The sequence below is a fragment of the Indicator indicator genome, chromosome 13 (assembly GCF_027791375.1).
Source record: "Indicator indicator isolate 239-I01 chromosome 13, UM_Iind_1.1, whole genome shotgun sequence".
In the NCBI taxonomy this organism is placed as follows: domain Eukaryota; kingdom Metazoa; phylum Chordata; class Aves; order Piciformes; family Indicatoridae; genus Indicator; species Indicator indicator.
In genome coordinates this window covers 19,729,514-19,756,239 of record NC_072022.1, presented here as the reverse complement: position 1 = coordinate 19,756,239, position 26,726 = coordinate 19,729,514, and the positions used below count along the sequence as shown (strand labels likewise).

Sequence of the window (26,726 nt, the reverse complement as noted above, 5' to 3'; positions counted from 1 at the left end):
TGCTCCAATTTACAGTGAGTGCACCACGAGCTAGGGGAGGACAGCACAGGGCTGGCATTTCATGGTTCTGGCAGGAAGGAGGAAGGGGTGGAAGAAGACAATATTGTAAAATATCTGAACATTTTTTCTCAAAGTCACAGTATGAGGTACCTTTTGCCTTTATGTTTAAAAGCTGAGCTCCAAATGAGAAGGAAAAGAAGCACATTAATCTCTATGTGGACAAAGTTTTGTAAGCTCCTTAGCCACTGAAGGTGCAAAGACTTTAAAACTCTAAAGCTCAGTGCTCAGCTGCCTTCTAGAGCTAGCTAACTGGCAAGCAGCACAGGAAACCATATTCTAGGGGAAAAAGCCCCAGAAGGGGCCTATGAGGACAGCAAGATCCCACAAAATGACAAATGTTTGGCTCCGGTTGCAAAGAAAGTCCGTAGACCTAAGTTCCAATGCAGCAGGATTCCCCAGCGGACCTCTGCAGCAGCATGGAAGAAACTGGGAGGAAAAGGAGTGGCAGGTATGTTGGCTGTCATGGCCAGGACCAAGCAGAGGCAAGATTTCAAAACTACACAGCCCAAAAGGGACACATATATAATGACACTGAACCCACAAATCCAGAGCTTTCAAGACCGTGTGCTACCACAATAATTTGTCTCAAGGTCTTTTGTGTGACCTAGATATGCAACTCCCAATTTATAAAAAAATAATAAAAAAAAATTCTTCATCCGTTGGGTTACAGAGACTCCTGTGTCTAAAAGTACTGTTAAAAGATGAAGCCATGGGCAAGCACATGCTGCTCTCACACTAGGTCATAACAATTCAGCAGCAACACTCAAACAGGAAACATTCTCCTCACCATGGCACAACCAGTCTGACACTGTTTCATCTTACTGGAGCCACCCTCTGTCAGGTGCAAGGAGCTCCCTAGCCAACCAGGATTTTCACTATTACAAAGATACTTCCATGAATGGCTTAATCTAAGAGATGTCCTTAAATTTTGGGATGAAATCTTAAATTATACAGATACAGAGAAGATCGATGTAACTCCAAAGAGGAAACTGATACAGACAGGGAGACCACCAGCCTGAGACCACACCAGCTAGTGACAAAGCAGGATGGGAGATTTTTTTTCTCCCATAATTTTCTTAATACCAACAGGAAGCACAAGAGCATGTCACACTGAAAGATGGCAGAGTGGATGCAAGTAAGCAACAAAAACACCCCCCAGTCCTAACTGTTAAATCAGGAGTGACCCTGAGATAGAAGCTCTGAAACATCATGCAATGTATAGGAAGAGGGCTCACATCCCTTGGAAAAAGGCACCACAGGAGTCATACATGCCCAGCCACTCCCTTCTTTAAGGCTTGTGGGATGATCATTTCCTTTGCTCACATATTTATTTGGAATCTGATAATTCATTGCCCCTAGTTTCCTGCTGGAGTTAGTGTTCCATTGTTCAGGATTTACATTACTCAACAGGAAATCGGTGAGAGGTCCAGCGATTAGAAAGGTATGTTTCCCACTTGGATCCACCCTTGTTCACTCACTCGGGGCTGGAAGTTGGACTGAGCCCACAACTGCATCCATGGGAACTCAGGGGAGCAAAGGCATCCTCTCCTTATGTTAGAAGCTACAGATTGCTTTGTCCAGCTATACACCACTGTCCATGTCCACACACCTATCCCTCACACACTGTTTGCACTCAGGCATTACAGTAGCTGCTTCCTCAATGTGCTGGAGAGGGTGTAGTTTATCAAAATAAAACTATTAAGGCAGTACTTGAACAGAGGAAGCATGGTGAAAGTGTCCCTTAAACTAAAATGCACTTCCTTCTCCAAGACCATTACATTTGATCTCTGACACTCTTGCCATGAAAGAGAGATTCTGCTCAGCATAAAGTGCCACTTGTGAGAGAGAACTGAGTTTATCACCTTGGTTAGGAACTATGCTGAGCAGGAATCAGCCCTCTCTGGTGCCCTTAGCACATGATGCTCCAATATCTTCTCTTCAATAGCTCCTCTAGAACAGCACAGAGCAAAACAAAACACTGCTAATCTTTGATGGAGTATTGCTGGAACAGGATGCTTCCCTGGCCAGATCCTCCCACTGAAAACGCCACACCTGGTTTAAAACATTTTCCCTGAGGTTAGTTTGATAACAGATACTGAACTTGGGCACATAGGATGACTGCTCTACACTATTAAGTCTCACTTGTGGAAAGCAGCTGGTGGCCTTTCTGGGCCATAGCTCCCAGTCACCATGGACTGCTCCAACCTAGACATCTCCAAGGCTTCCCAGTCAGCTCAAGTGCAAAGGCTGGATTTTTCTACATCTCTGTAGCGTTCAGACTGTGCTTGGGAACAAAAGCACAGCTTATTACCCATTGTATGAGAAACCTTAGAGGGAAGCTTCTGATACAAAAGAGGTTTAAGAAAACTCTGCATGACTTCAAAGTGAGAGTTTGATTTCCAAAAAATGTTTCAATATAATTATAAAAATGTTATTTCCTTTGAGCCAGAAGGGACCTTGAACAAATGCCCTCACTCTAGTCTCACTTATATGTGCCTAACCAGTCCTCCAAGGCCTCCTACAAGAGATGTAGGCAAGATAGTATCAGACACTACAATGCCTACACCAGAAAGTTTATCCTGGTGTATGACTCCAACCTCCTTTGCTGAAACTCAAGATACACATGTGTCATCCTGTCCATCTTAGACATGGGTGGGAGCACATTGCCTCTCCTCTTGAGCAGCTTTGCCAGACTAAACCACGTGCTTGGTTGGGGAAGCTCACAGATCACAGGCACCCTGTGCTCTCGTTGCTCTGCAATGATTTCTCTAGAATCAGACTTTCCTGCAACTGAAGACAAAGCTACAATGCTGAGTAAAATGGAAGGGTTACAACATACCTCTCAGATACAACAGCTCTGTTTACATATCTCAGTAGGCTAAGGTCTCTTAGCAATATCCTTATGTTGACTCATGCTCACTTGGCACAATGAGACAGTGGAGCTCCCTTATATGAAAGATTATTCTATCTCCTGCCTTAGGAAAGTCACTGGGTTCTATAAATTACTGGAACCTCCTATCCACAAAACCTGCCAGAAGCCACCTCAGAGCAGCTGAACTTCAAATGCAGAAGTGTTTTTGCTGTGATAGTCTAAAATATCTGTATCTACTTGTAAAATAGAATAACACATATCACAACTGATACAAGATTATTTAAATCACCCCAGACAGAAAGCCTACTTGCCAGCATTTAATCCTCTGAAACACACCCAAGACTTGTAAGTACTAGCTTAGATAACATTTAGTTGTTTTCCCTGTGCAGAGAACTGCTATGAAAGCTGTGGAAAACATGAGTATTGCAAGCACAGAAATAAATTTGGAGGATGAGCCTTTCACAGTGAAATGTGCACTAAGGATATCTGAGCTGCTTGATAATGAATAACATTGTCATGATTTGTTTCACTGGATGAGTTACTTACTCAGCCTGCCAGGGGTTTAGGATTTTGAAAAATGTTGAAAGATGGACCACTCCTTAAAATAAAGGGATTTTTTTCTTTTCATCTTAGTACTTTTGGTGCATAACTTGATGATGCTCTCTAAGACAACACTGGCACACAAACCTGCCTTTCTATTCCAGCCTTCACTTTCCCCTTTGAGGTTTTAGACTGATCAGAGAATTCTATTCGAGCTTTGACTTTTCCCTTTGAGGTTTTTGACTGATCAGAGAGTTCTAAGGAGCACAAAGTGAAACTGGTTCAGCAGAGCAGGAGCCCCTCAGCGAGGGCTGGACTGACTCACCTGGTCTAAGCGCAGAGCACCGTCGATGAAGCGCTGCTTGCGGAGGTGCTGGGCGATTCGATGCAGGTTCAGCACAGCTTGCTGGATCTCAGCTAGTGAGTGTTGTGGAGAGACAGGGGGCAGTTCTTCAGCTGAGAACACCTTCCCAGGGTTTTCAATCATACTCTGTGCGTGGTCATAGCTTAGTTTCATGCAGGAACAGATGACTGTCCGCCCAAACCATTCATCAAGAATCTGCAAAATGGGAAAGCACAAATTGATCTGAGGACATTTTCTTCCAGTGCACAAAAGCCTGTGAAGTTGTACAAATATTGGAAGGAATGACACCAGACCTCATCACTGACTGTGTTCTTCAAGTGAAGAACTTCTCATACTTAAGCCATGCAGCCTTTTGCCTGTATAGATTATCCAGTATCTAGTAGCATCCATATGCACAATATATTGTGCTTGGAAACTGCTTGGGTCTCCCTCTTCTACCTGTCTTCCCTCTTCCATAAAACTCAAAGAACTACAGTCCATCTGGGAGCTGAAATCAGTTGACTCAAAGATTTCTAGGTGCAGGAGTGGAAACAGGCAGATACACACATGCAAGGAAGGATTTCCTATCTAAACCACAGCAGACAGCATTCCACATCTTCAATTAAAATGTGGCCAGCAAGGCACGACTTTAAAAAGCTGTCTTCAGTATTGCAGGCACTCCAGTGTCTGACTAGCACTTGTGAAAGTGCCTGAGTAGGACTTTGGTGGGTCTGGAGGAGATACAGCCAGTCACTGACCCTTTGTTTCTCTGCTCATGCCTATAGTTCTAGGTCCAAACTCAAGCCAGGAACCTTTCTGAGCTTCCAAACTATTTTGGAATCTAGAGGAAAGTAATCTGTAAATCATCTATAAAGTCATCTTACTTTAAACCAGAAGCAACTTCCATTTTAAACTCTGTAACAGAATGCAAATTTAAAGGTAGCAATTCAGAATTATTTCTTAACGCTGAGATGACTCCAAAAGCTCATCAAGTCAGTGAGAAAGTGTAGAGGGACAAAGGATAGAAGGCTCTTCAGAAAAGTCAAGAGCATTGGCACGAGGGCTCTGAAGATGGATGCAGTCTCTGATAAACCATTCAAAGCACAAGTGCTCAGAGAATGAAAGGAGAATTGTAATTCTGCCTTAGCTACAAGTGCCACCTTACCCCTTCATCAGCACAACAGGAGAAGGTAAATTCTGCAAGTGATGGTGTCCAGGGAGAACAGACAGCTCCCTGACAGACTCATCAAGGATACTGCTTCAGAAAGGCAAATACTTTACTAACAGGAAAGAACTGATCCCCAAGGATATCCTTGCTGCCTCTCTCCCTTATGCCTGTAGAACACACATGCAGCGTAACTCAGCAGCTCAGACCTCTAAATGTCACAGGGCATTTAAGCTCATTTCTAGTTCAGTAGTGTCCTAATAGCAGAGATGCAGCAAGTGATGTATTGCAACATAAAATGCTCTGATCTTGGCTCATGGTTATTCTGTGTGAAACCCTTCCTGTATGCCAACAAGAAAGAAAAAGTCACAAAGCTGAATAGATGCTGCAACAGTGCTGATAGCACCTGCTCTGCTCTCTGCTGTGCCTTGTTAAATAGGGTTCAGCTTCTTGTTGTGATGGGGGATCCATATCCAGCAGGTCTGCAACATCTGATGAAATCTGCTGGACCCAAAAAGCTCCTGATACTAAGCCTCTGGTGTGGAAGAGGCTGCACCACTCTTTAAACGATGCACTTCCAGCAAGCTGAAGGCTATCAGCCAGCCAGCAATAGAGATGCTTCCAATTTCAGTAAGACATGGATGGTATTTGGGCAGCAGTAAGATGGTGTTCCTTGTTGAGATGATCTTTGAGGGTCCCTTCAAACCCAAAGCATTCCATGGTTCTATGATGTGGTCTGGGAGCATGGTGAGCAGCCTTCATTTCAGTTGAGCACTTCTACAGACCCTCCAGTTGTAACACCCAGCTCTTTCAACTTGCTGTTCAGACATTTTCAGACACTACTTCTATTTCTCTGCTATTTCCTCCACCTCCAGCTATTAATTTCTGCATCAAAGAGCACTATCAATTCTAGCCCTCACTGTTACATAATCCCACACAAAATATTTTGTGTTTGGAAAGCACTCTCATTTTGCTTTATAAACTAGGTGAGTCAATTCCATCATGGACTGGGCACGAATCAGAAGGGTAATTCTGAAAAGAAGCACTTTCCACAGTCCCCAGGTTACTGCTGAAAGCCACCTCTGAGGATACATGGCACCTGAACTGTTGTTCAGAGGCCATGTTGGAGCCTTTGTCTTACTTCCCTTTCACCCAGCAGAGCCTGGGAAAGCATGTGATCCTATTTACACTGTGATTAGGCTATAGGAACACCTAGAAATACAGGAGTCACATTCTGTCCCAACTCACAAGAATGCCCTGCTGGGCAAAAGCCTCACTTTTCCTCTTGGAAGGAGTAAATTCTTCTCCAGCTTTCACCTGATATTCAAATCAAGCGACCTCAATTCAGACTGCAATCCCTAACGGCCTCTTTGGAGAAACCAGTTTGCTGAGATGGCCTTAGGCAGTCTGCTTTCCAAGGGGCAGCATGGTCATGACCTAGAGCACTGCTCCTCCACAGATCAGCTCCCTAAGCAGATGCAATGCAGATGCCGCAGCTTCTGTATTTTCTCAGTGGCCAGACAGGGTTGATCTGAACACTGTTTCAAAGGCAAATAATGTGTATATTGCAGGGGACAAGAGACAAGATTTCATTAAAGGCTTATTTTAATTAAGACTTGACTATTAGCTGTTCAAAGACCACTCAGAATCAATAAAAGGCCCACCAAGCAGCTACTATTAGAAGGTCTCATGAGTAATCACACTGTTGCTATAGGAAATTGAATGCTTTTCACAATGAAGAAATACAACCTACCACAGTGACAGAGCAGGGACTCACTGGAGAAACACAGATGCAGGACTGTGACTCTATTTTGCTAAAGCACAAAACAAGATTCAGCATTCTTTAGAGCAGTGTGGGCAACTAGAAGAAAGTAAAGATAATCTTTGTGAAAAATGACCAAATTGGCACAAGAAATACTCTCCACAGAGAGTTGTGCATGAGCACAGCCCTGGTTAAGAGCAATCATTCTGAGTCCAAAAAGTACACTTCACGTAGATCAGTGAGTCCTCTGGTAGTGGCAGTCTTTAGCCCTCCTCAACTAGTGAGAGGACCCCGTGGTCACCAAAGAGGAGATTGTTAGGGTTAAAGAGTATGGGAGAGGAACAAGTTGAGGAATGAAGACCTGGGGAGATCTGGCAGGCAGTGGAAGGCAGCTCGCTGCGTTGATAGACAGCCTCCACAACTGCTCCCTGGAAATAACACATGCAGAGCATGGAGCTGTGCCTTTGCTGAAGAGCTATCACACTTCATTTGGATCGATGTAATTTGCAGCTCTGAAGAAGAATGAAATAGTCTGTTTACCAGAGAGGCCACAGAGGGATACTGCCTGCATCCACTGCAGTGCACAACTGCTGATGAGCGCGAGGCAGGGTTGGAGTTGCAGGCAGCATCTTGTCCCACCCAAAGTGTTAGCTTTGACATGCTGCCAGACGTAAGACATTAAATGGATGGGTGACCTGGAAAGGAGTGGGACGTTCTCCATGTCTGAGATTCATACAAATATTCTTCCTTTCTCCACCATAGAATCACAGAACTTTTTGGGTTGGACAGGACCTTTAAAGGTCACCTAGTCCAAACCCACCCTGCAGTGTGCAGAATCATTTTTAACTAGATCAAGTTGCTCAGAGCCCCATCCAACCCTTGCTGGTTCCAGGAATGGGGCTTCTACCACCTCTCTGGGTAACCTGTACCAGTGTTTCACCACCATTATTGTAAAAAAAATATTATTTATCTCTAGTCTAAACCTACCTTCTTTTAGTTTAAAACCACCAATCCCTTGCCTGTCACAATAGTGAGATTATTCCATTTGAGATGGTATCTCACCATCAGTAAGACAAGATACAGACACAGTTCTACATCTTTCAGTATTGTTCACCAACAAGTCCTTTGTTGTCCACCTGACTGGTAAAGGACAGCATTTTTACCATTCTGTTTGCAAGAGTAGAGGCTGGCCACTGAAGGACTGACTGGCAGCATGACTGCCTGCTACTTGAAGTACCTTGCCTTCTGGAGTCATCTTCCACATCACAGAGAATGTCAGTCTATCACTCATGGGATTGAGACTGCATAACTCCTCACACAGCAGCTTGGGAAGCATCGGGATCACCTGGAAGAGAAAAAAGTCTTGGTGAGATACAGGCTTGTAGTGGATGACCTGCCTCTGGTCAAGTTTCTCCTGACCTGAAGACAGGCTCAACAATGCACAGGAGGAGAAATGTATTAATGTTTCAGGATCATGTTCTCTGTGGCAGGAGTGAATATGTCATAGCTCTGGGATGCATCAGCCATGCCAGAGCTACATCACACAGTGAAGAGCATCTTGGTGTGGAATGAGTAAATAAACCAAGGACATCAAGACACAGCTAAAGCCAGCAACACTTTCACCAGCCCAGTCCCTCAATGAAATCAAGAAGGAGCTGTCAGTCTCCAGCCTGGGAATTATTCCAGTGCTCCCCTCCGAGGAATGGAGTAACCATCCTGGAGCATCCTGCACCCTTGGTTATGCAAATATTTCACTCTGCAGCTTTTAAAGTCACAGAATTTGCTCTGTGTTCCACTTCTTTCCCACTGCCACTTTGGCACCGGGAAAAACAAGGAAGGCTTAGCACATCAGGAAACTTGATGTTGAAGAAACATGGTCCTGGCAGTCAGGAGCTGAAGAGTTTGGATTTGGGAACTGTTTCTTGCTTTGCCACTGAATACTGCGTAACCAGGCAAGTCATGCAGGTCTGCTCCCTGCAAAGCATAAATGAAACTTCTTCCATGCACCACAGGAGTGGTGCTTGGCTTTAATAAAGACTGAGCCATGCTTTGTAACACAGACCAGAACATGAAGATGTTGGTGAGATAAACAAATGTACCCTTTTTAAGAATATTGAACATGATCTTTGCAACCAGAGGGAGAGCAATTATTATTTTACTATACTCAATTCTGAATAAAATGTCAGATTTCTGGCAGAGATTTCTTTCCCTTCTTCTGTCCTAATTCCTTGCAACTAATCAATATTTCTGTTGCTGAACTCTGAATTACCAAACCACAAATTACTCACCTGACTATAGAAACAAAGCAAAGCTTTGGAGCATATTCACACTAGAATAACCTAAGCAGCTCCAAGTGTTTCTACCACCCCGAGCTATTTCCCAGGTGAAGTCTGCTGTAAAGATAATATTTAGCAGCTGTTTAATGAAGCAAACCTAATTATTAGAGTTTTGCATTCTTATTTCCCTTCTCATTATTTACCTTTGTGAGGATGCAGCAACTGCCTTCAAAGAAGAACCACATTATTCCTCATGTTTATTTTAAGCGGCAGCACAGGCTGGTGTATTCCAGAAAAACACAGGAAATGCTCTACTTGGTTGCCATAAAATATTTTAGCTATTTAATTTACTTTCCATTTTGATTGCTCTGTGTCCCACTCCCTAAATATAGGGTCAGCAGGAAGCTGACTGGCATGCAAACCCCATCTCTTCCAAACTCCATGACACCAACTGGGTGATTTCAGAGATCACCTTTTCTATCTGGATACCATGGAAACAAATGTTCTTCAAAACAGTAAGAAAGAACAGTAAGAAAGGTGTCCATATTTACCTTTTGCTTTGAAGGAAAGACTCTTAAAATATTTAATCACATTTGTGGTTTGGCACCAGATGATGGCTATAAATCCATTCTAATTGCAGTGCATGTTAATGCCAAAAGGCTAACTGTACAGTCTGTGACTGTCCAGGAGTCACTTGCACCATGAATCAGCAGCACTGGTTCAGCTGGAAGGTCACAAGGGCCCAGATTATGATAAGCTGTTTCCCGCAACACAAAAGCCCTCAGCTCTGTTATTCCAGTTGTGAGCAGTGCATTAACAATGCTGCTACATTCATGGCTCACAGGGTCCAGTACGTGAGCTCTGCCATGCTGCCCGGACAGACCCACACCACAAGGTTATAAATTTATCCTGAGTGGTGCCAGCCCATACCAGAAAAGAGAGAAAATAGTTTTATATACTGTCGGAAATCCCTGCCTGCCTAAGTTCACCCATGGCCACCATGAGGCACTGAAGTTCAGGTCACAGAGAACAAAGTGCCAGTAATTTAATAAAAGTTCCCATGCCCTTTTCCAGCCAAATTAAACGCTGCAGTTACTAGTTTTCTCTCTCCCCCCTCTCTGTGACTGATAATTAGATAATGGTCTGCACATATTGAATATTTCTGTGCCTTAGCACATCCTCTTTCCCTTCACATCTCCTGTAGCAGCAACAGTCTGCTAGAAAAATGGCTACATGAAACATGAAAGCCCATCCACACAGAACAACAGGATGCTTGTTTTAAGTGTACTTGAGCAGGATTAATACCTGATTCAAGAGGCTATAATTCTATAGAAGGGCTTTCAAATGATGTGAAACACAAGCAAAGCTTTAACTCAGACTGTAATTACAGCAATAACACTCACTAAGTAATTAGCTGTAACAAACCTACTGTTAAAATAGGGAAGCATCAGCCTGCTTTTGCAGCCCCTTGTTTTGCAGGAGAGAAACTTTAGGCAAAGCAACTTAACCCAAGCCACGAAGAGAAGCCTCAAAGGAGGAGCAAGACTTCAATCAACCTTTTCATGGGCTCATCAAACACACGCATAAGATAATGTGACCTTGCATTGAAGGTATTTCAATTTTTATCTCCCTTACTGAAGTAACCTGTTCTCAACATCATGACAGTCTTGGCTAGCTGCCTCCCTCTGCTTTAACATCATGGCTCCTCCTCACGTTCTACACAGAGAATAAGCCAAATATCGCAAAGCACAGAAGTTTAAGCTATAAATACACATTTCCTTTTTCCTTAACATGATATGGTCACAGGCTGAAAGGATTCTCAGCACTTGCAAGGCCAGCATTTAACACAGAAAGATGTCACAATTGTGTCACACTTGGAGAGCAAGATGCTTTGGGAGTAATCACAGGGGCTGCCCAGAAGGAACTTTCGCAATAGGATTACCTTCATCTTTTTCTGAAGGAGACGCAGGATGAGAGGAGATTTCCCTAAGTACGTCTTTAATGCCCAGACTTGCAAAATATCAGGGTTGTGTAGCATCACCTCAAATAATCCAGAGGTTGCCTGGCATCTTTGAAGCGCTTTGCCCTTCCCGTGACTGTCTGCCAAGAAACAGCGGCGTCTGCCAGCAGCCCTGTGGAGTGCCTGGGCACGCAGAGATCCGGCTGGCTGCGATGCTGCCAAGGGACATCACCTCTGCTGTGAAGTGGTTTCCTCAGCAAATTGCTAAGGATGTGCCCATGTTGGGGATTGCATCGTTCAGCATGATTTTATTGCAGGTGGAAATAAAGTCACCTGGACTCACACAGGGATCGTAAAGCTGGAAGAGGAGGGTGTATAAACATAGTTCAGTCCAGAAATGCAGTTGGAGAGACCCAGCAGGGACAGAATAAAAAGCTTTCACAGTGGGGAAAAAAGGACCTACAGCCTCCGGGAAATCCTTTCTAATGAATGTATCATAGAAGCTAGAGTTGAAGAAAGGCTCAAGTGGTGAGAGCTTGTCTGGTTTTCATCCCTCTCTATCTAATAAAAGACATCATCTCTCCCCACAAGATAAGCAGGATCCAGGAGATACTGAAAAGGGCACTTCTTTGAGAGAAAGGCTGACATCCGCAATGCTCACAGCCATGGGCCTGCATTTCAAATCAAATCACAGACAGGATTTCTCTCTCCCCATTTCCAAGTCCTCCATGTGGTATCTCCAGCTCTACCATATGCAGGTTGAGACACAGTGCTCCAGCACTGCCTGACAGCCCTGCTCCATGCTATCAGCTCTCCCTGCAAGCAGCCACACACCCCAGCACCCCAAAGCAGTGGGCAGCAAGGGAAAAGCAAAGTAAGGAAAGGCTCTTCCTGAGCTGGGGGTTTTCCTACACATTGTCATCCCAGCATTATAAAACATGTGGACCTGCAACCATGGCTGACCACACTGCTTAGCAGCTGGCTCCTCTGCATGGTGCATTTGATTTGGAAAGAGGAAGATGCAACCTCCTGCTTGTGAGAGCTCTTGGCTTTGGTTTGTTTTGCCACTTTGGCTAATAAAGTGCTTCCAGAAACCAAATGTGAGTTTCCAGCCTCAAACTCATTCCTAGGGAGCCAGGCAGTGGGAGGGAGCACACACATACTGAGATGATAAAACTCCCAGTCCCCTTTAAAACCAAAGCATCTGTTGCAGCCAGAACTGACTGACTGGCCAGGTTCAGAGCAAATTAGCCAGTAAGGCTCTCATAAACAGAAGCACTGCAGCAGGTTTTCAACGAACAGAAGGGTAAAATCAGTCAATCAAAGAGAAAAGGGAGCAAACCTGGTTAAAGACAACCTCTTATTTTCACAGAGTTCCATGGAGAGCTTTTCTCCCTTTAACAAACCCGTTCTGCTGTTGCCCTGGCTTTGGCTGCCTGCTCAGGCTTGGTTCAGTGGGACATGACCACTGCTGACTCCAGGGGTGACCCCTTCTCCCACCACCAGTCTGATGGGAAGGGATTGTATTAACTGAAAGTTTCCATCAACTGCTCTCCCCAGAGATGGGAAGAGGACGCTGGGGTCTAACAATGGGGTGGCCTCAGCAAGCCTCTTGCTTACACACTAAAAGACACTCAAAGGAAATAGGCAATTTGTTTATGAGCCAAGGTTTCTGCTCAAGACTTGTATCAACACTTCCATGAATTCACATTTTGAGCAACTCTTTGTTACTCGGCCTGAGATTATCAAAATATCAACACCCTGACAACCTGCTGGTGTCAAAAGTGAATGCCTCAAAGCTCTTGGACTCAGCGTGAAGATAGCCTTGCAGTTCCCATCTTTGATCTCCAGTATAAAATATGACCAATAAAATATTATAGGGATTTATGGCTGACCTCTCACTCAAGCTGCTTCACACCTAAAATAACACTACAAGATGTGCCAAAAAAGAGGAAACTGTTTAGGTTTTCTTGCTTCTTAAAACCTGATACAGGCTTATTTCAAAAACTTCTGACTTTTATTAAATAGACTGCTAGCAATTACACAGTAACTCCCCTTCTGGACACATGGTTCAGGAAAACTAAATATGTGGCTTTATTTAACTTCTTTGGGAGGATTAGTGTGGTGCTAACCTCTAGCAGAATCACAGCTGTCTTAGGAAACAGTTCCATCAAAGGAAAGCATATTTTCTACAAGAATCATGATACCATCTTGTTTCAGGCAGCCTGGCCACCTTCCTTTGCCCATCCCCTCTCACCTTTTCATCTCTTGCAATTAAAACATTGACCATTTCATCATCTAACCTAGTTTGCACTCTTAAAATATATTTTCTGCAGGGCAGAAGTGTGGCTAAAACACTAATCCTGACTGCTGGGACAAGGAGGTTGAAGAACAATTAGACTGCAGACAACAGGTAACCTAGGTTAGTGTTGCATGTGACTGACTGGTAGTGCTGGGAGGGGAAAGTGCTTTGAAAGAAAATTCAATTATCTTTTGAGTTCAACTAGATTTTCATGAAAAATGTTTTTCTATATAAAAATCTTCCTTTCCCCCTTTGAAAAAATCCAAAACTAACTCACACCTTCAAATCACAATATCCTGATTTGGAAATACTGCCACAATATCTTCCCAGATTACAACTTTGCTGCCCTGCAGTGACATCACCCCCTGGGCCAGCCCACTCTCCCATAGTGAGCTACAGCCATTGAGTCATCCATCAGAGGAGAAATCAGAGCACCACATAAGCCAAGGGTTTATCACCAGAGAGAGTATAGGACTGGGAAGACTCTGGTGCCAGAACTGCTCTTTCCATGAGATAAGCATTACTTCCCAGTCCTGGAGAACAGCAAGTCACTGGTAACTGGCATTTCCCAGCACAGCCATTCCTTGGTGCTGCACTGCAGCACACACCTGTGTGCTGTTGGTCTCACTACCACCAAACCCATCTGGGGCACTTTCTCCACACTAGGGATACTCCACACAACCCATACTCACAGAGAGGTAAAATCCACCAGGATTCACTGAAGGCCCCTGAAGCTATGCCTTGCTATTTCTACCCAGGAATCTTATGCAACAACTAAAAAGCTTAGCAGCTTGATATCAAACCACTAATTTGATTTCAATACAACATTTTGTCATCTGGAAGGCACAGAGTGAGCGCAGTAAGCTATTAGAACTAGCATCGCTACAAGATCCTCCCCAGAGAGCAACACTAGGAACATTCAGAGAGGGAGGAAAAGAATTACTCCTAATCCTCAAAGTAGCAAGTAGGATATCATAGACTCATAGAAAGGTTTGGGCTGGAAGGGACCTTAAAGACCACCTAGCTTCAACCCTTCTGCCAGAGACAGGAAAACCTTCCACTAGAATGGGTTGCTCAACACCCTATCAAACCTGGCTTGAACAATTCCAGAGAAGAGGCATTCACAACTTCAGTGGGCAACCTGTTCCAACATCTCATTACCCTCACAGTAAGGAATATCTTTATTTACTCTATAAAAGATGCCCTATTGTTCCAGAAACGGCTGTGGGGACTAGGACTTCATCCTGACTGAATGGGAGCATGGGGGGAGGCAGATTAGTCTGCTCTTATGAGACTGCCTCAACCCTTCTCTACATGCAGCTGATGCTTGAAGCCAAAACAGGAGGCTAACAGCCAGTGCCAGCAGTATCTGATGAGTTAGAAAGTGTTTCTGCACATTCAGTTGAAAATGAGAGTCACAGACAAAACCTGAATGTTTCCTTTCCCATGATGAACTTGAACCTGCTCTTTTCTAGACAACCTTAAATTTGACTTTTAACAGTTGACCTTCTTGAACTAAGAGCTGCATGCTTTCAAATATCTCTTCACTGCATGATGAAAGGACAATTTCTCCAGTATATGGATATCCAGATAGAAGACAAGTCTGTGAAATACTCTTGTACCTCAGGATGCATAGTATGTTTTACACCCTACTCTGCTATGCATCCATTTCTGGGAGGGATAGCTGCTACTACCACACTGAAGGCAGAATCCTCCACCACCACATCTGCATATTTCAAGCTCACAACAGCAAAGCAGACAAACCAACCTGGGTCTGTCAGGCTTATCTCGGGTCAGCACTGTGCAAAGGTAGCTATGCAGCTCTGGGTCCTGAACAGCAAAGTCCTGTTCACTCACAGCTGCTCCTGAGCTGGCCAGCCCCGGCACACCAGAGTCTCAGCTCACAGACACAGGCTCAAACTGCTGCCTCTTGTCATGCTTTCTCAATAAACTCTGAGGTAGTCAGCAGCTATGTTAGCTCTTGAGTTGGCATCAGCTTACTCTTTTGTGTAGGTCTGCAGCAAGAGCAGCCAGATTTTGATCACCAGGCATCTGAGAATGACCCTTAAAAGTGAATTGATGGTAAATGGAAGGCCCAGTTGTCAAGATGAAAACAGGAAAAGTTGTCCTTACCTTCTGCACTAGATAGACACTGGTTGCTCTTTCACTTGCTACCTTATCCAGAGCTGTTTCTTCCAGCACAAAGTAGCTGACATCTGCGATGTGGACTCCCACTTCCAAGTTCCCTGAAATTGCAGGAGGAGGTCAGTAGGCTGCAGGTAAGAACAAACTGATGACATATTTCACTCTGGCTTCTCTCCCCTCACTCCCAGTTCTACCCTAACCTATTCACCTTATGCCTAGGTCTCACAACAATTATACTTCTTCCCACCTCTTCCACTGAGCTGAAAACTGTGGGCTCTTAGAACACTACTAAATTCACAGGCACTGTGGCGACCCTATGCAAATGGAGACACATGCAAGTGAATCCTCAAGCACAGCAGTGATTATCTGAAAGCCCTTCAAAACCATGTGGGTAAGTCTTTCCAAAGAGGAGCTTGTGACGGTGAGGCCAGTTTTCAACCCTTTGCTGTCAGACAACAGTGATCAAGAATTATGGAACCCCACTTTCCAAGCACACAGGCAGTGCAGGACACCATAACCCAGGTATGGAGCAGCTGGCCACATATGCTTTTGGGTTCTCAGAGCTGCACTTCTTTCCACTTCACTATGGTTGAGCCTAAATTGCTGATCGTGACCTGGGAAGTCTTCAGTGACTTTGGACCAGGCTATGCAGAAGTGCAGCTCTTCCACAAGCAGAATATTCCCACTGTTATCCTGCCTTCCCTTCAGATTAGGCTTTTTATCTTTTAATCAGAGTCCAGTCTAGAAATATCTTAATTCAAAAATTAGGCTACCGAGGAATACTACTGAAGTTTATCATGAGGTTTTGGCAATAATTTGGATTTAGAACTAGGGATCATTCCCAGCTTTGGAGGCAATTAGTACCTTGGTCCAAGAAATTCTGGTTTGCTAATCCTCAAAGAAGTCTATTGACCTCTGTTTTCTCTGGAAGGCCCAGGCTAGATTTGAGGTGCTTATTTGTAGAATAGTTCTAAGTGCAGCGAGTTCCTAATTATAACATTTGGTTCTTTAGAGGAATTCACTAACTTCTTGGTATCTATAAATATTTTTTCTTGCCTAATTTCTTTATAAAGGCAATGTAATAAGATACTATGCTGGTGACAATCCTGTTTGTTTATATGCCTTGCAAAGGATATTATCAAAGCCCTTCTCTAGAATGTCAAGGTTTTGAAGGATTAATGCTTCATAGCTGCACTCATTATGAAGTACATCTGCCTGTGTGTCCTTCTAATGGGTACCCAGGTGCTAGATTCCAGCAGAGTGGGAATTGAAATGTATACAGGTGAAGAGAAAGCATGAGAGCCACCAGCCCATTGTGCCCCCACCTGCGAGTTCAGGTAAGTGAGCACCAACCCAGCCTGTGAGGCTGTTTGAATTCAGAACAACTTTTAACAACTTGCTTTTTGAGCTCCTTTTGTACACTTGACGGAGCACAGATATAAAAGCAGCAGAAACACATATGGAAGATGGGAGAGCTGAGGTTTAGATTTGTCCACATAAGCTACAGTCACTGGAAGGTCCTGCAGAAAGTATATATGATGGCAGCACAGGGAGAGGGCAGTAATCCCATCTCACACCAAGGAACAAATTCCACCAGTCGTTAGGAAGCTGGGAGAAAAGGCTGCAGATTAAATGGTTCACCTCAGAAAGCTGCCTACAGCTGTGTTGTGATATTATCACATGCCTTGAAAGCTGCTCGACATGGATTAGGCATCCAAGCCTGAAACTACTTAGACAGTAAGTCTAAGACCAACAGTTCAACCAACAGGTTTAATATTACACACACTCCAAGCCAACATACTCAGAAGGTAAAAAAATACTGAATACTTTGAAGTCAATATTGTAATGTATTGACCCTGCAGGCAAATATTGACCAAAGGAAAAGGAGAGGGGTTCATTACATCATGCCTTTAATCATACTTTAATTCAATATGTGCACTGTTACATACATGAACTTTCTGTCCTCGATAGAAAATCGACAAACCAAGAAAGATCTCATTGCATGAGATAATAAAACATGGAGTCAGCCAATGAAAACACCTTGAGTGGAGTTACATTTCATTCAGGTTTCCCCATCAGAGCTTCTAAGAGCTGGGGTCAGTGTGAGCCCCCTGCTTTTCAACTTCTAATGGAAATTCTATCTAAATATTTTCTTACATACATTGACATAATGCAAACTGGCAGCTCTTTGGTTTGCCTTGCTCAAGTATGAATCACCCTACCTCCCTCACCCCCAAAAAATTCAGATCATGAGAACTTGAAGATACAGCACAGCAATCAACCAATCTGCTCTCAAATCACTGCTTTTGAATGTGTTAGACAAAACACCAGCCTAAGCCTGTACAGAAATACCTGCCTACTGCTCTATCCTAGTTTATTTGCTAACTAAAATGAAAGACCTTTGTGGATAGAGAAATACTATTCACTAGGATTCTCTTCCAGGTCCACAAACCATTTTTCGAGTCTCATTAATTTTTATGACAAAGTCACAAAAGGAACATTTCAGGTTGTAAGTCTTCTGTTATTTCCCAAGGAAAAGAGGCCTGAATGAAAAGAGAGTTAAACTCATTTATGAAAAAGTCTTGTCAGAGAGAGCAAATAAAAGGGGAAAGGGTGGACACCACATGGACCACACACCATAGGCTGCTACACATGGTCTACTCCACCTTCATTTTGATGAATAAATCTATTTTCCCAGCAAATAAAGGCTTCAAATCTTGGCATGTAGCTCTGCATCATGATAGACTTTGTGCTTTAAATTTCTTACAGAAACATGTACTTTACAAACCATGGACTTTCTTCATTCCAAATTTAAAAGTCTCCTAGAGTGAAGCTAACAACCCCTAAAGCCAGATATACACTGCCAGTGTAAAGATTTGATTTTTTTAAAAAAGAAATTTATGTAAGAATGTAGAAGAGATTAAGCCAGACACCTCACATGCTGATGCTAAAGCCAGAGCTGAAGGGCACAGCTATCACAATGAAAAATGGTGAAGGCACTTGGATGGCTTCTTTTACCCAGGGTCTCTGGGATTTTTTCATTTAAAATAATTTCTCCTGAAAGTTGGTGCAAACTGTCATCCCATTTGAACTCTACCACTACAAGGCTGCTACGTGGGAGATGTTTATCAACAGGGAATGAGGTTTAGAATCCAGCAATGCACTTTTTATTACCTGGCTGTACCCTATTAGCTCCTCTCTGCAGCTACAGAGACACAGCAGCAGAGATGGATGGGAGACAGGAGTATGACTTAAAATTACACCATGGCATTGCAAAGTCTAATAATGAGGTCCTTTGCAAAGAGGAGCTCTCCACCTAAGGCCTGCAACAGAAACAGGGAAAGGGCTGGGCACGCAGCCACCAAAGCTCCTCTTGGGCCAATGCTGTGTGCAAGAGGGATAGGATTTGTTGCCACCTTCCTGCTAACAACATAGTTCTGATGCCCTTGCTGCATTGTGCACAGAGAAGACCGTTCCCCTTCACGTTTACCATCTTGTAGGCTGCCAGAATGGCAGAATGCATCAGACTTGTATTTTCTCCAGCTTTCTAAAAGCCTGGATCCCCCCCTCGAAGCTTACCAAGTGATGGAGCTGCGATGCTGCACCGGGCGCAAAGCAGTTTTGAAGAAGGTTTGGCTCCTCGATCTGAGAATCTCGTTTGTTTGAACCCACTCCAAAACTTTGTATGAGCAACACTGATATGATGCTAAAAATCAAAGGAGAATGGTGGCATCTCACAGAAGAACAAAGAACGAGCTGTTCCTTTTTTTAATTATTTTTTCACTCATGATCTCATTCTCTACAACAAAACAGTTCAAAGAACTTTTTTCTTTCTTGAGGAAAATTACAAACAAGAAAGGATTAGCAAGAAAGAGCAGGAAGAGAAGGGAAAAGCCCTTTCAGCCTGTAAATGCTCCACAAAAACTGCCAAACCAGGAAGTCCTATCAAGTATTTGCCCCAGAAATCAGAAAGTTGAGTTGAATGTATCTGAACAGCATGCAAGGGAACACACTGACAGCAAACCCCTCCTGTCTTCAGCAGTCCTAGTCAGCACTAGCACCAATACGGAGAGAGAAACCAAGCAAGTTCAGCTTACACCATCATGGATGTCAATTTTAGGATCGTGCAAACTAAAAATGCAGCTCTTTAAGGATAAAACAGCAGAAGGTAATTCTCTGGCATGCATACACACTCCCCTTTATTTCCATCTCATCTTCAAGCAGCACCATTCTCAGGAGAGAAGACAAACACTAGCAAGACCACTGAGACAACTCAAAATCTAATACCAAGTTTTTTGTATTAACCACTATTTCTCACACAGTCTTCAGCCCTCAGAAGAGTTCAAAGAAGATTGCAAAGTATTTGGTCTAGCCAGAAAGCCAACTACCTACCTGCTGTCAGCAGTTCAAGGTAGTTGGCTGTTCCGTGGCTAGACCAAACTCTTGTGGCAAATAATTACAGCTCTTTCCCATTCCCCTGCCCTGGGGGTACCATCCTGCTGCTCTTATCTGCAAAGTAATATTTAGCACCTTGCAAAAGTATGAAAAACTTGCATAAAGAGAGATAAATGAGGCCTTTAACCTACATGAATATTTTGCTGCCATTAGCAGTGCTACAGTAGAGCATGGGTCTTCAGCAAGGCTGAGGTGCTCATGTGTGACAAACAGGCAAGCACAGTGCCTACAACAGAGGGTCTCTGTTACAGAAGGGATAGCCAGAGGGGCTGCAGACAGTAACAGGGGTTGACACAAACCAAATAATTGCACTGAGTCAGAAAATGGCACTGAGACTTGAGGAAGCTGCTGATAGTAGCTAGAGGCCATCACAGTTATGACTTTAAACGAAGGACTTGATCCAAGCCCAAAGATTCCTTTTTCTCTTTGCCGTGTGTTAAGTACATCAAAAGTGAAACAGAAGTGTCCTTCTTGGGATAGAGAGAAATACAATGACTGAGTATGAGAAAAGAGCAAATGGGAAAGCAAAAAAAGAACAGGATGGAGAAGAGTTCAATATAAAAGTAAATGTGGAACCATGGAAAGAGGGAGTTATTTGTCTGTGCTGGAACCTGAAGACAAAGGTGGGTGGCTTTAATTCTCAGCTGTTACTTTTCCACCACAGGAAGCCAAGCTATTGTTCAGAAAAGCAGGCAGTGTGTTTTATTTTACTTATTTTAAAATAACAAGGAAAGTGCTTTAAATTTTACTTGTGTGCCCTAGGGCCATTTGCTTTCTGAAAGTGCAGTGCAACTGAGCCTAAATCCATTAACTTACTTACCAGGAAACCAATTTTTTTGAATTATCACATGATGGTCCCTAGCCAAATGAAAGGCAACTAATTATACCTTCTTTTAAGCAAGGAATAGCTTTTTTCTTTTTCTGTAGGTCTCTTCCTTGACATAAGCTCCTGAAAAGACTCTGGCAAAAGGAATCAGAAACCTGTGTGTCAAGAGAGGAGGACAAGTCCCTCGGGCACAGAGCTGCAACTTTCCCATCTGAGCATAAGCATGACTTCAGTAAATTTTGCAACAGCTTCAAAAGAAGAAAAACTGCCTGCCCAAACAAACAACAAGCATGTGTAAAGGGTAACCATCCACAAAATACTATGTAGTAGTATTAGGTACTACCAGGCATTGCATCTAGGAGATATCCCCAACCAAGCTCCTCTGCCACTGGCTTGCATGAAAAACATACTACAGAAACAGCTCCCTTCACCCTCCAGCCACAGAGAGACTTTGAGACAATCAGGAACAGCCTGATCAAGATTTCAAGACATTTGAACTCTTGGAATAAGGCTTAAGAACTTCTTTCTGAGTTTGTAGCACCTAGAGAAGCAGCCAAGGGTGCAGAAAGCAGGAGCTGGCACATTGCAGCACACTGTGGCTATTCCAAGTGCCTGCATCAGATTGCAGACAGTGAAAGGTCTGGGTGGGTCTGGGATTTGCTTTGCTTCCTGATTTAAATGTAAACCCATTGCTTTTTTCCCAGCCTTTTATCTCTTTAGCCTTTAGAGATCACATTTACATCCTTTCCTTTAGGAGCCAGGCTAATACAGAGACATTAACAAGCTGTGAGTTTTCTCATTTAGTGGCACAAACTCAGGAGCTGCAAGATGGACCAACTGTCAATGGTAGCAGAAGCAAGATTGTCCCCAGTTACTCCAAAGTGAGATCATAGATGGAGGGGGAGAAAAAAAAAAAGGCAAAATGCAAACCCAAACATATTGAAAGTCTCAGCACCTACTGGATTTCTAGAGGTATGTGAGAAGCTACTGATAGGAATGGTGGTGTTGCAAAGTGATGCTCTCAGCAGTCTTGACAGAACCAGGAAATACTCAGAGCATTTCATAAAAATAAAGCATAACAATTTTTTTGTGTTTGGGTGTTTTTGTTGGTTGGTTGGTGGGTTTTGAGAGGTTGTTTTGTTTTGTTTGGGGTTTGTGGGGGGTTTCTTTGTGGATATTTTTTTGGTTGGTTGGTTTTTGGTCTTTTCTCTTTCTTGAAGTTAAAAGGTCAGCATGGGACATCCATGAGTCTAAAATCCAGGATAACTCCTACCTGCTTTCTAGTGACATTACTGTTTTATTCAGGTCTTGACTACCATGACCTTTGGCCATTTTGTCTCTGGTATCAGTTGAATCTTATAGAAACAGATACAATTTTACAAACTAACGTGGGACTGTCTCCAGGTAAGGTGCAAACCAAAACTCCTGTATTCATTAAGTCCAGTGAAGGACAAGCGAACATGGAAAGCAGAAAAAGACACTGGGAAGGGAATCCTTCCTAAGAAGGATATTTTCCAGAGTTTTCCATGAGCCATCAGTAATTCAAAATAGTTTCAGAATTATGAGACTTTATGGCTAAATTAAATGCTAGGAGCAGGTCTTCCATTTCAATTGCACACAGATTTTTGTCTGCAGCAGCTAATAAATTCGCAAATGTCCTAAAACCACTTCACAGAATTTAAAAGCTACTTCTTATACCTCAAAACTAAGTTAAGACATCTCCAGAGCATGGAATTTCACACATGGTGCATTATAGAGCCCTGAGTTTTACACACAAACACTTTTGCTAAGGTTAGCATTTAAAGCCCCTGCAAGAAAGGTGCTCCCCCACACTGTCCAGATCTGAAGAGTGTGCTCAAAGAATGCTCTTGATCATCATGGGGCATTCCCAGGTGCTCAGAAAAGCAGGAGAATCAATACTCCCACAGAAACACAGAGTAGATCCTTGTACTGGTGGTGTACTCCCAGGTTCCATCTCGTGTGAGCTGTAAATATCTAAGATGGTGATCAAGCAGAAGCCAGGTCTCCAGACCTCGCAGGTCATATCACATTACCACGACAGAGAAACATAATACAGGAATGTTCTGTCCCGTGGGTTGCCAGTAAATCCAAATCAGCTTTTCATCACCTTGTGACAAGTTGCCATGCAGAATGCACCTACCACCTCCACCATTCCTGGAAAATACCTCTGAACCTCGTGCAGTAACTCCAGAGGGGAATGAAAGAGCTCTTCTGTGCAAGCGGTACCACCATACCATCAAGTTGGGTACTTACACAAGGAAGGAATTCTCCTGAGGGAAAAAGCCACTAAACACTCAGAAGAACAGAATTTACACAGCGTGGGCAAGATGAAGCATTTAATTGCAGACTGAAGGACACAGGGACGGACACAACAGAAAAAGTACACTGTGTAAGGATTTGTTTGCACTGCTGAGCAAGATACAAGCAGGAAAATACAGATGACAGTGGAGCAGGAATATTTTAATAGTAAAAGGCAGGCCAGAGCACAGGACAGTTGGGGACAGACAGCATAATGATGGAAAATAAGAACATGCCCTTTCTTTGATATATCAAACGTGTCCAGAATTGGCACATGGAGATGAGACACAATGGTTCCTTACACAGCAATGCCCATGTCCCACCTCCTGCCCACACATTTTCTCCCCATACCTATCCTGGAAACTATTTACACTGCAGAGGGTCATGGGGAAGTTGGTTTCTTCTGTATCTGTGCAAGTGCCTAGCAGCTTTGTGAGGTGCCAAAGCAGCGAGTTCCACTTAGAGGCATTATAAATTGTATTGAAGTCTTTGTAAGATTCAAGTGTAATGAGCAAAATGGAGTTACAAACCTCAATCAGATTTATCCACTGAATGCCAGTACTTGCTCTTTGGCTATCTCTGGGAGAACCTCCAAATGACTTATAACTTAGACACAACACAAGTCTTTGCTACTCAGGTTAATCCCAAGCACTGGACAGATGGATCTCCAACCCTTCACCGATTATCATCAAGCAGGACACCAAGGCAATAACTGTGCTGCTGTGAACTCAGACTCCTGTCTCAGAAAGCACCCTTTGCTGGTTGAGACAAGTTACCAAGGCAGACTATGCTTAGCTCTGTCAAGCAGTCTCTTAACAGCAAGGTTTCCAGCTAACACAATGAAACCAAAAGGACCATTTCCAGTATTCCTGTCATTAATTGTTTTTATCACTATTCCATGACCCACTCGAGAGGCTAACTATCAGGAAATCAGCAGTCTTTGAATTTAAAGAGATGGGAAGTGGCACCCAACAGCTCTCAAGATGAGTTATAATCATTTTGGGTGCGGGATGTCATCCTGTTCCTGAAATGAAGGTTTCGAGTGATCAGGGACCACCCTCTCTCTACCGTTAGGTCAGTCCCTTTTGTGGTATCTCTCCACTGTTAGCTGAGCCAGTGCTCCCAGGCATTCAAGGAGACCTTGGGATTTAGTGCTAGGCCAAATGCATGCAAGGTACTTCCACTGAACAGCCTTGACATTTCAACTTCTTTGGGAACAGAATGCAGCTGCTGAGATTTCACTTGTAGCCATCCAGTTTCTTAGTTTATTTTTGGAAAGATTTCCAAAATACTTCCTTCTGCACCTGGTTTTACTCTTTCTCTGTAACAAGCATAATAGTCAACAATCAAGAAATACTGTAGTCAATTGCACTATAAGATTTTTTTCCTGTTCAGCTGGGTTCTGAAGCCCCTGCACTGCAATAAATTAAAAGTTAAAACAATAGCCCAGTGATTCTCAGGGATCCTTCCATTTGAGAAGGTTGATAATAAAGAATATATACAGCAGTAACTTCTTTTCTTCCTGCATGCAACAGAACATAATGACTGAAGTTAACCATGTGGGAATGTACCCTCACAATCTCCTGACGCTTCTGTGCTAAATGTGCTGAAAAATCTTGTTTTCTCTGTCTCTATATGGACATCACCTACCACTTGTGGTTCCTCCCTAAAGACTCTCCTCATCCTTGAGGTCCTTTTCAATGAACAGCAATCCTAGGCAAAGTGCTTTTAGATCTGTTTGCATGGGAATTTCTGGATCCTCTACCCATTGCCCAGCTCCTTAAAAGCATCTGCATATCTTTTTTTCTTCAATATACAATCAGACACTATTGTTTTTAAGTCTGCATCCACAAATATTAGTGAGATCTACCACGACACAAAATCCTGCGCCTCTAAATTTTGGGGGAATTGTCCCAGGTCCTGAATTTATGAACTGAAATGATCTGGAAGGTGAGCAACTCTCCTCTCTGCAGCAAAGCAAACTCACTTGTATGAGTAACTCTACTGGTATTTGCATGTCTGTTTGGCTGTTCCACGGCCATGGTCTTCATGAGATTAGTCCTTCACAGACAATATTTATTGCCTTCACAGGCAATAAAATATTAAATACTAATAACAAATCCTGCCCATTTTTGCTTAGCCAAGCTTTTAATGAATCTTCTCACAAGTAGCTCTCAAATATATGTAAAAAATATATTTTAACAAATTCCAACAATCAATATTCCAACCAAATTCAGACTTCCCTAATCTCCACCCCAATACCTTATCACTCAGTTTAATGCACTTGTCTATCTTCCTTTCAATCACCATTAGATTGGAGCAAGCTGCCCAATTTCCAGTCAAGCTGACAGGAGCCTTATGTCATTAAGTTGTCTGTCTGATTTCAAGAGAGGTGTTTGGTGGAGGAAAGGTTATGCAGCCCAGCCCTCTGATTCCATTCAAGCCTGCACATGGAAATTGGAAGCGATGTGTGTTTCCACACACAACCCCAAGTCACTTTAAAAGAACAGGCAAAATATGCAGCACATGCTGCAGTTCCCCAGTGCTACAGAAGAGCACGCTGTGGACACAGCAGGCAGCTGATTTGGCACAGACCAGAGAGTATTTCGCATATTTCAAAGCATCTGCAACCACAAGCCCTCGATAGAAGGAAAGGATAGGGGCCTGGGTTTAATCACTGCAATATGTCTTTTTCACTTGCCTAGTGACACAACAGACTAATCAGCAGGTAACAGGAGAGCTGAGTTAATTATGTCTGATACCAAGGTAAAGCTGACCAAATGTTACACACAATCCCACTCCCTGTAGCTCTTCTTTATTTTCCCATATTTGACTACTGCAATAAATTTAAGTACATGGAAGATTATGGTCATTTTACATTTGACTCATCTATCAATGCAGAGTTTCTGTCATTTTCTCTCCATGTCTGGTGTCTCTTCATCTTAAACATCTTACAAAAAAGGAAGCACAGCAGTTTCATAATGTAACTTCTTATTCAAAACAGTGTCTTAAGCAAGCCAGCCCAGCATGATTCCAATTACAAACTCTTCCTATATTCTGTGCTGCAGGAACCAAACAGATTAGCTGAAAGGTCCTGTATCAAATGTTGCTCGAGAAAACTTCCCCTACAGTCCTTAAATGGCCACAGGGACAAAGCTGCATAGAAAAGGGAACATTTAAATCTTAAAAAGCAAAATAAAGGTGCACACAACTTTGTAAAAAAAAACCCAGAAAATCCAAATGTTTGTGACCTATACCAGGAAAGAACAAGGACGGAAGGAGAGGAAGACCAGGCAGTCACCAGAGATGGCACAGAACATCTTGGGACTGCCAGGGCTCTATAGGAGTCTTTCAAATACAAGATACCAGAGCTCATGCACTAGGGGATGCCTACTAAGGTGTTCACAAGGTCTAAGAAAAGCAGCCCCAGTGTCCATAGGCTTGTAGCACATGTGGGATAATTTTACCAATGTTTGGCAAAGTGTTGGTTGGTTTTACCAAAATGCATGAAATTGGCTTCTTGAACAGATGAAATTCAAGTTCTCACTCCCTGCAGATCTGTTTCTGAAAACTGCAGCCCACAGTCGACTGGCTGATGTCTGCTAAGGAGAAAGGTCATGCTGCACTCTTCCCAGATTTGGGACACTAAGAGAAGCTCTTCTTTGCTTATACCTCATTTTCACGACCCTTACAGAAACTCA

General features: G+C 43.2%; 1 protein-coding gene across 1 annotated transcript in view; it reads right to left on the bottom strand.

Annotated features, from left to right (window-relative positions):
- The window catches only part of DIS3L2 (DIS3 like 3'-5' exoribonuclease 2), a 199,835-nt gene that overhangs the window by 61,849 nt on the left and 111,260 nt on the right, over positions 1 to 26,726 (bottom strand). Inside the window, exons 12-14 of the mRNA XM_054385907.1 lie at positions 15,414 to 15,526; positions 7,980 to 8,087; positions 3,798 to 4,031 (exon numbers count right to left, since the gene is read on the bottom strand). Coding sequence (XP_054241882.1) covers positions 3,798 to 4,031; positions 7,980 to 8,087; positions 15,414 to 15,526 — 455 coding nt within the window. The remainder of the gene's footprint in view (positions 1 to 3,797; positions 4,032 to 7,979; positions 8,088 to 15,413; positions 15,527 to 26,726) is intronic.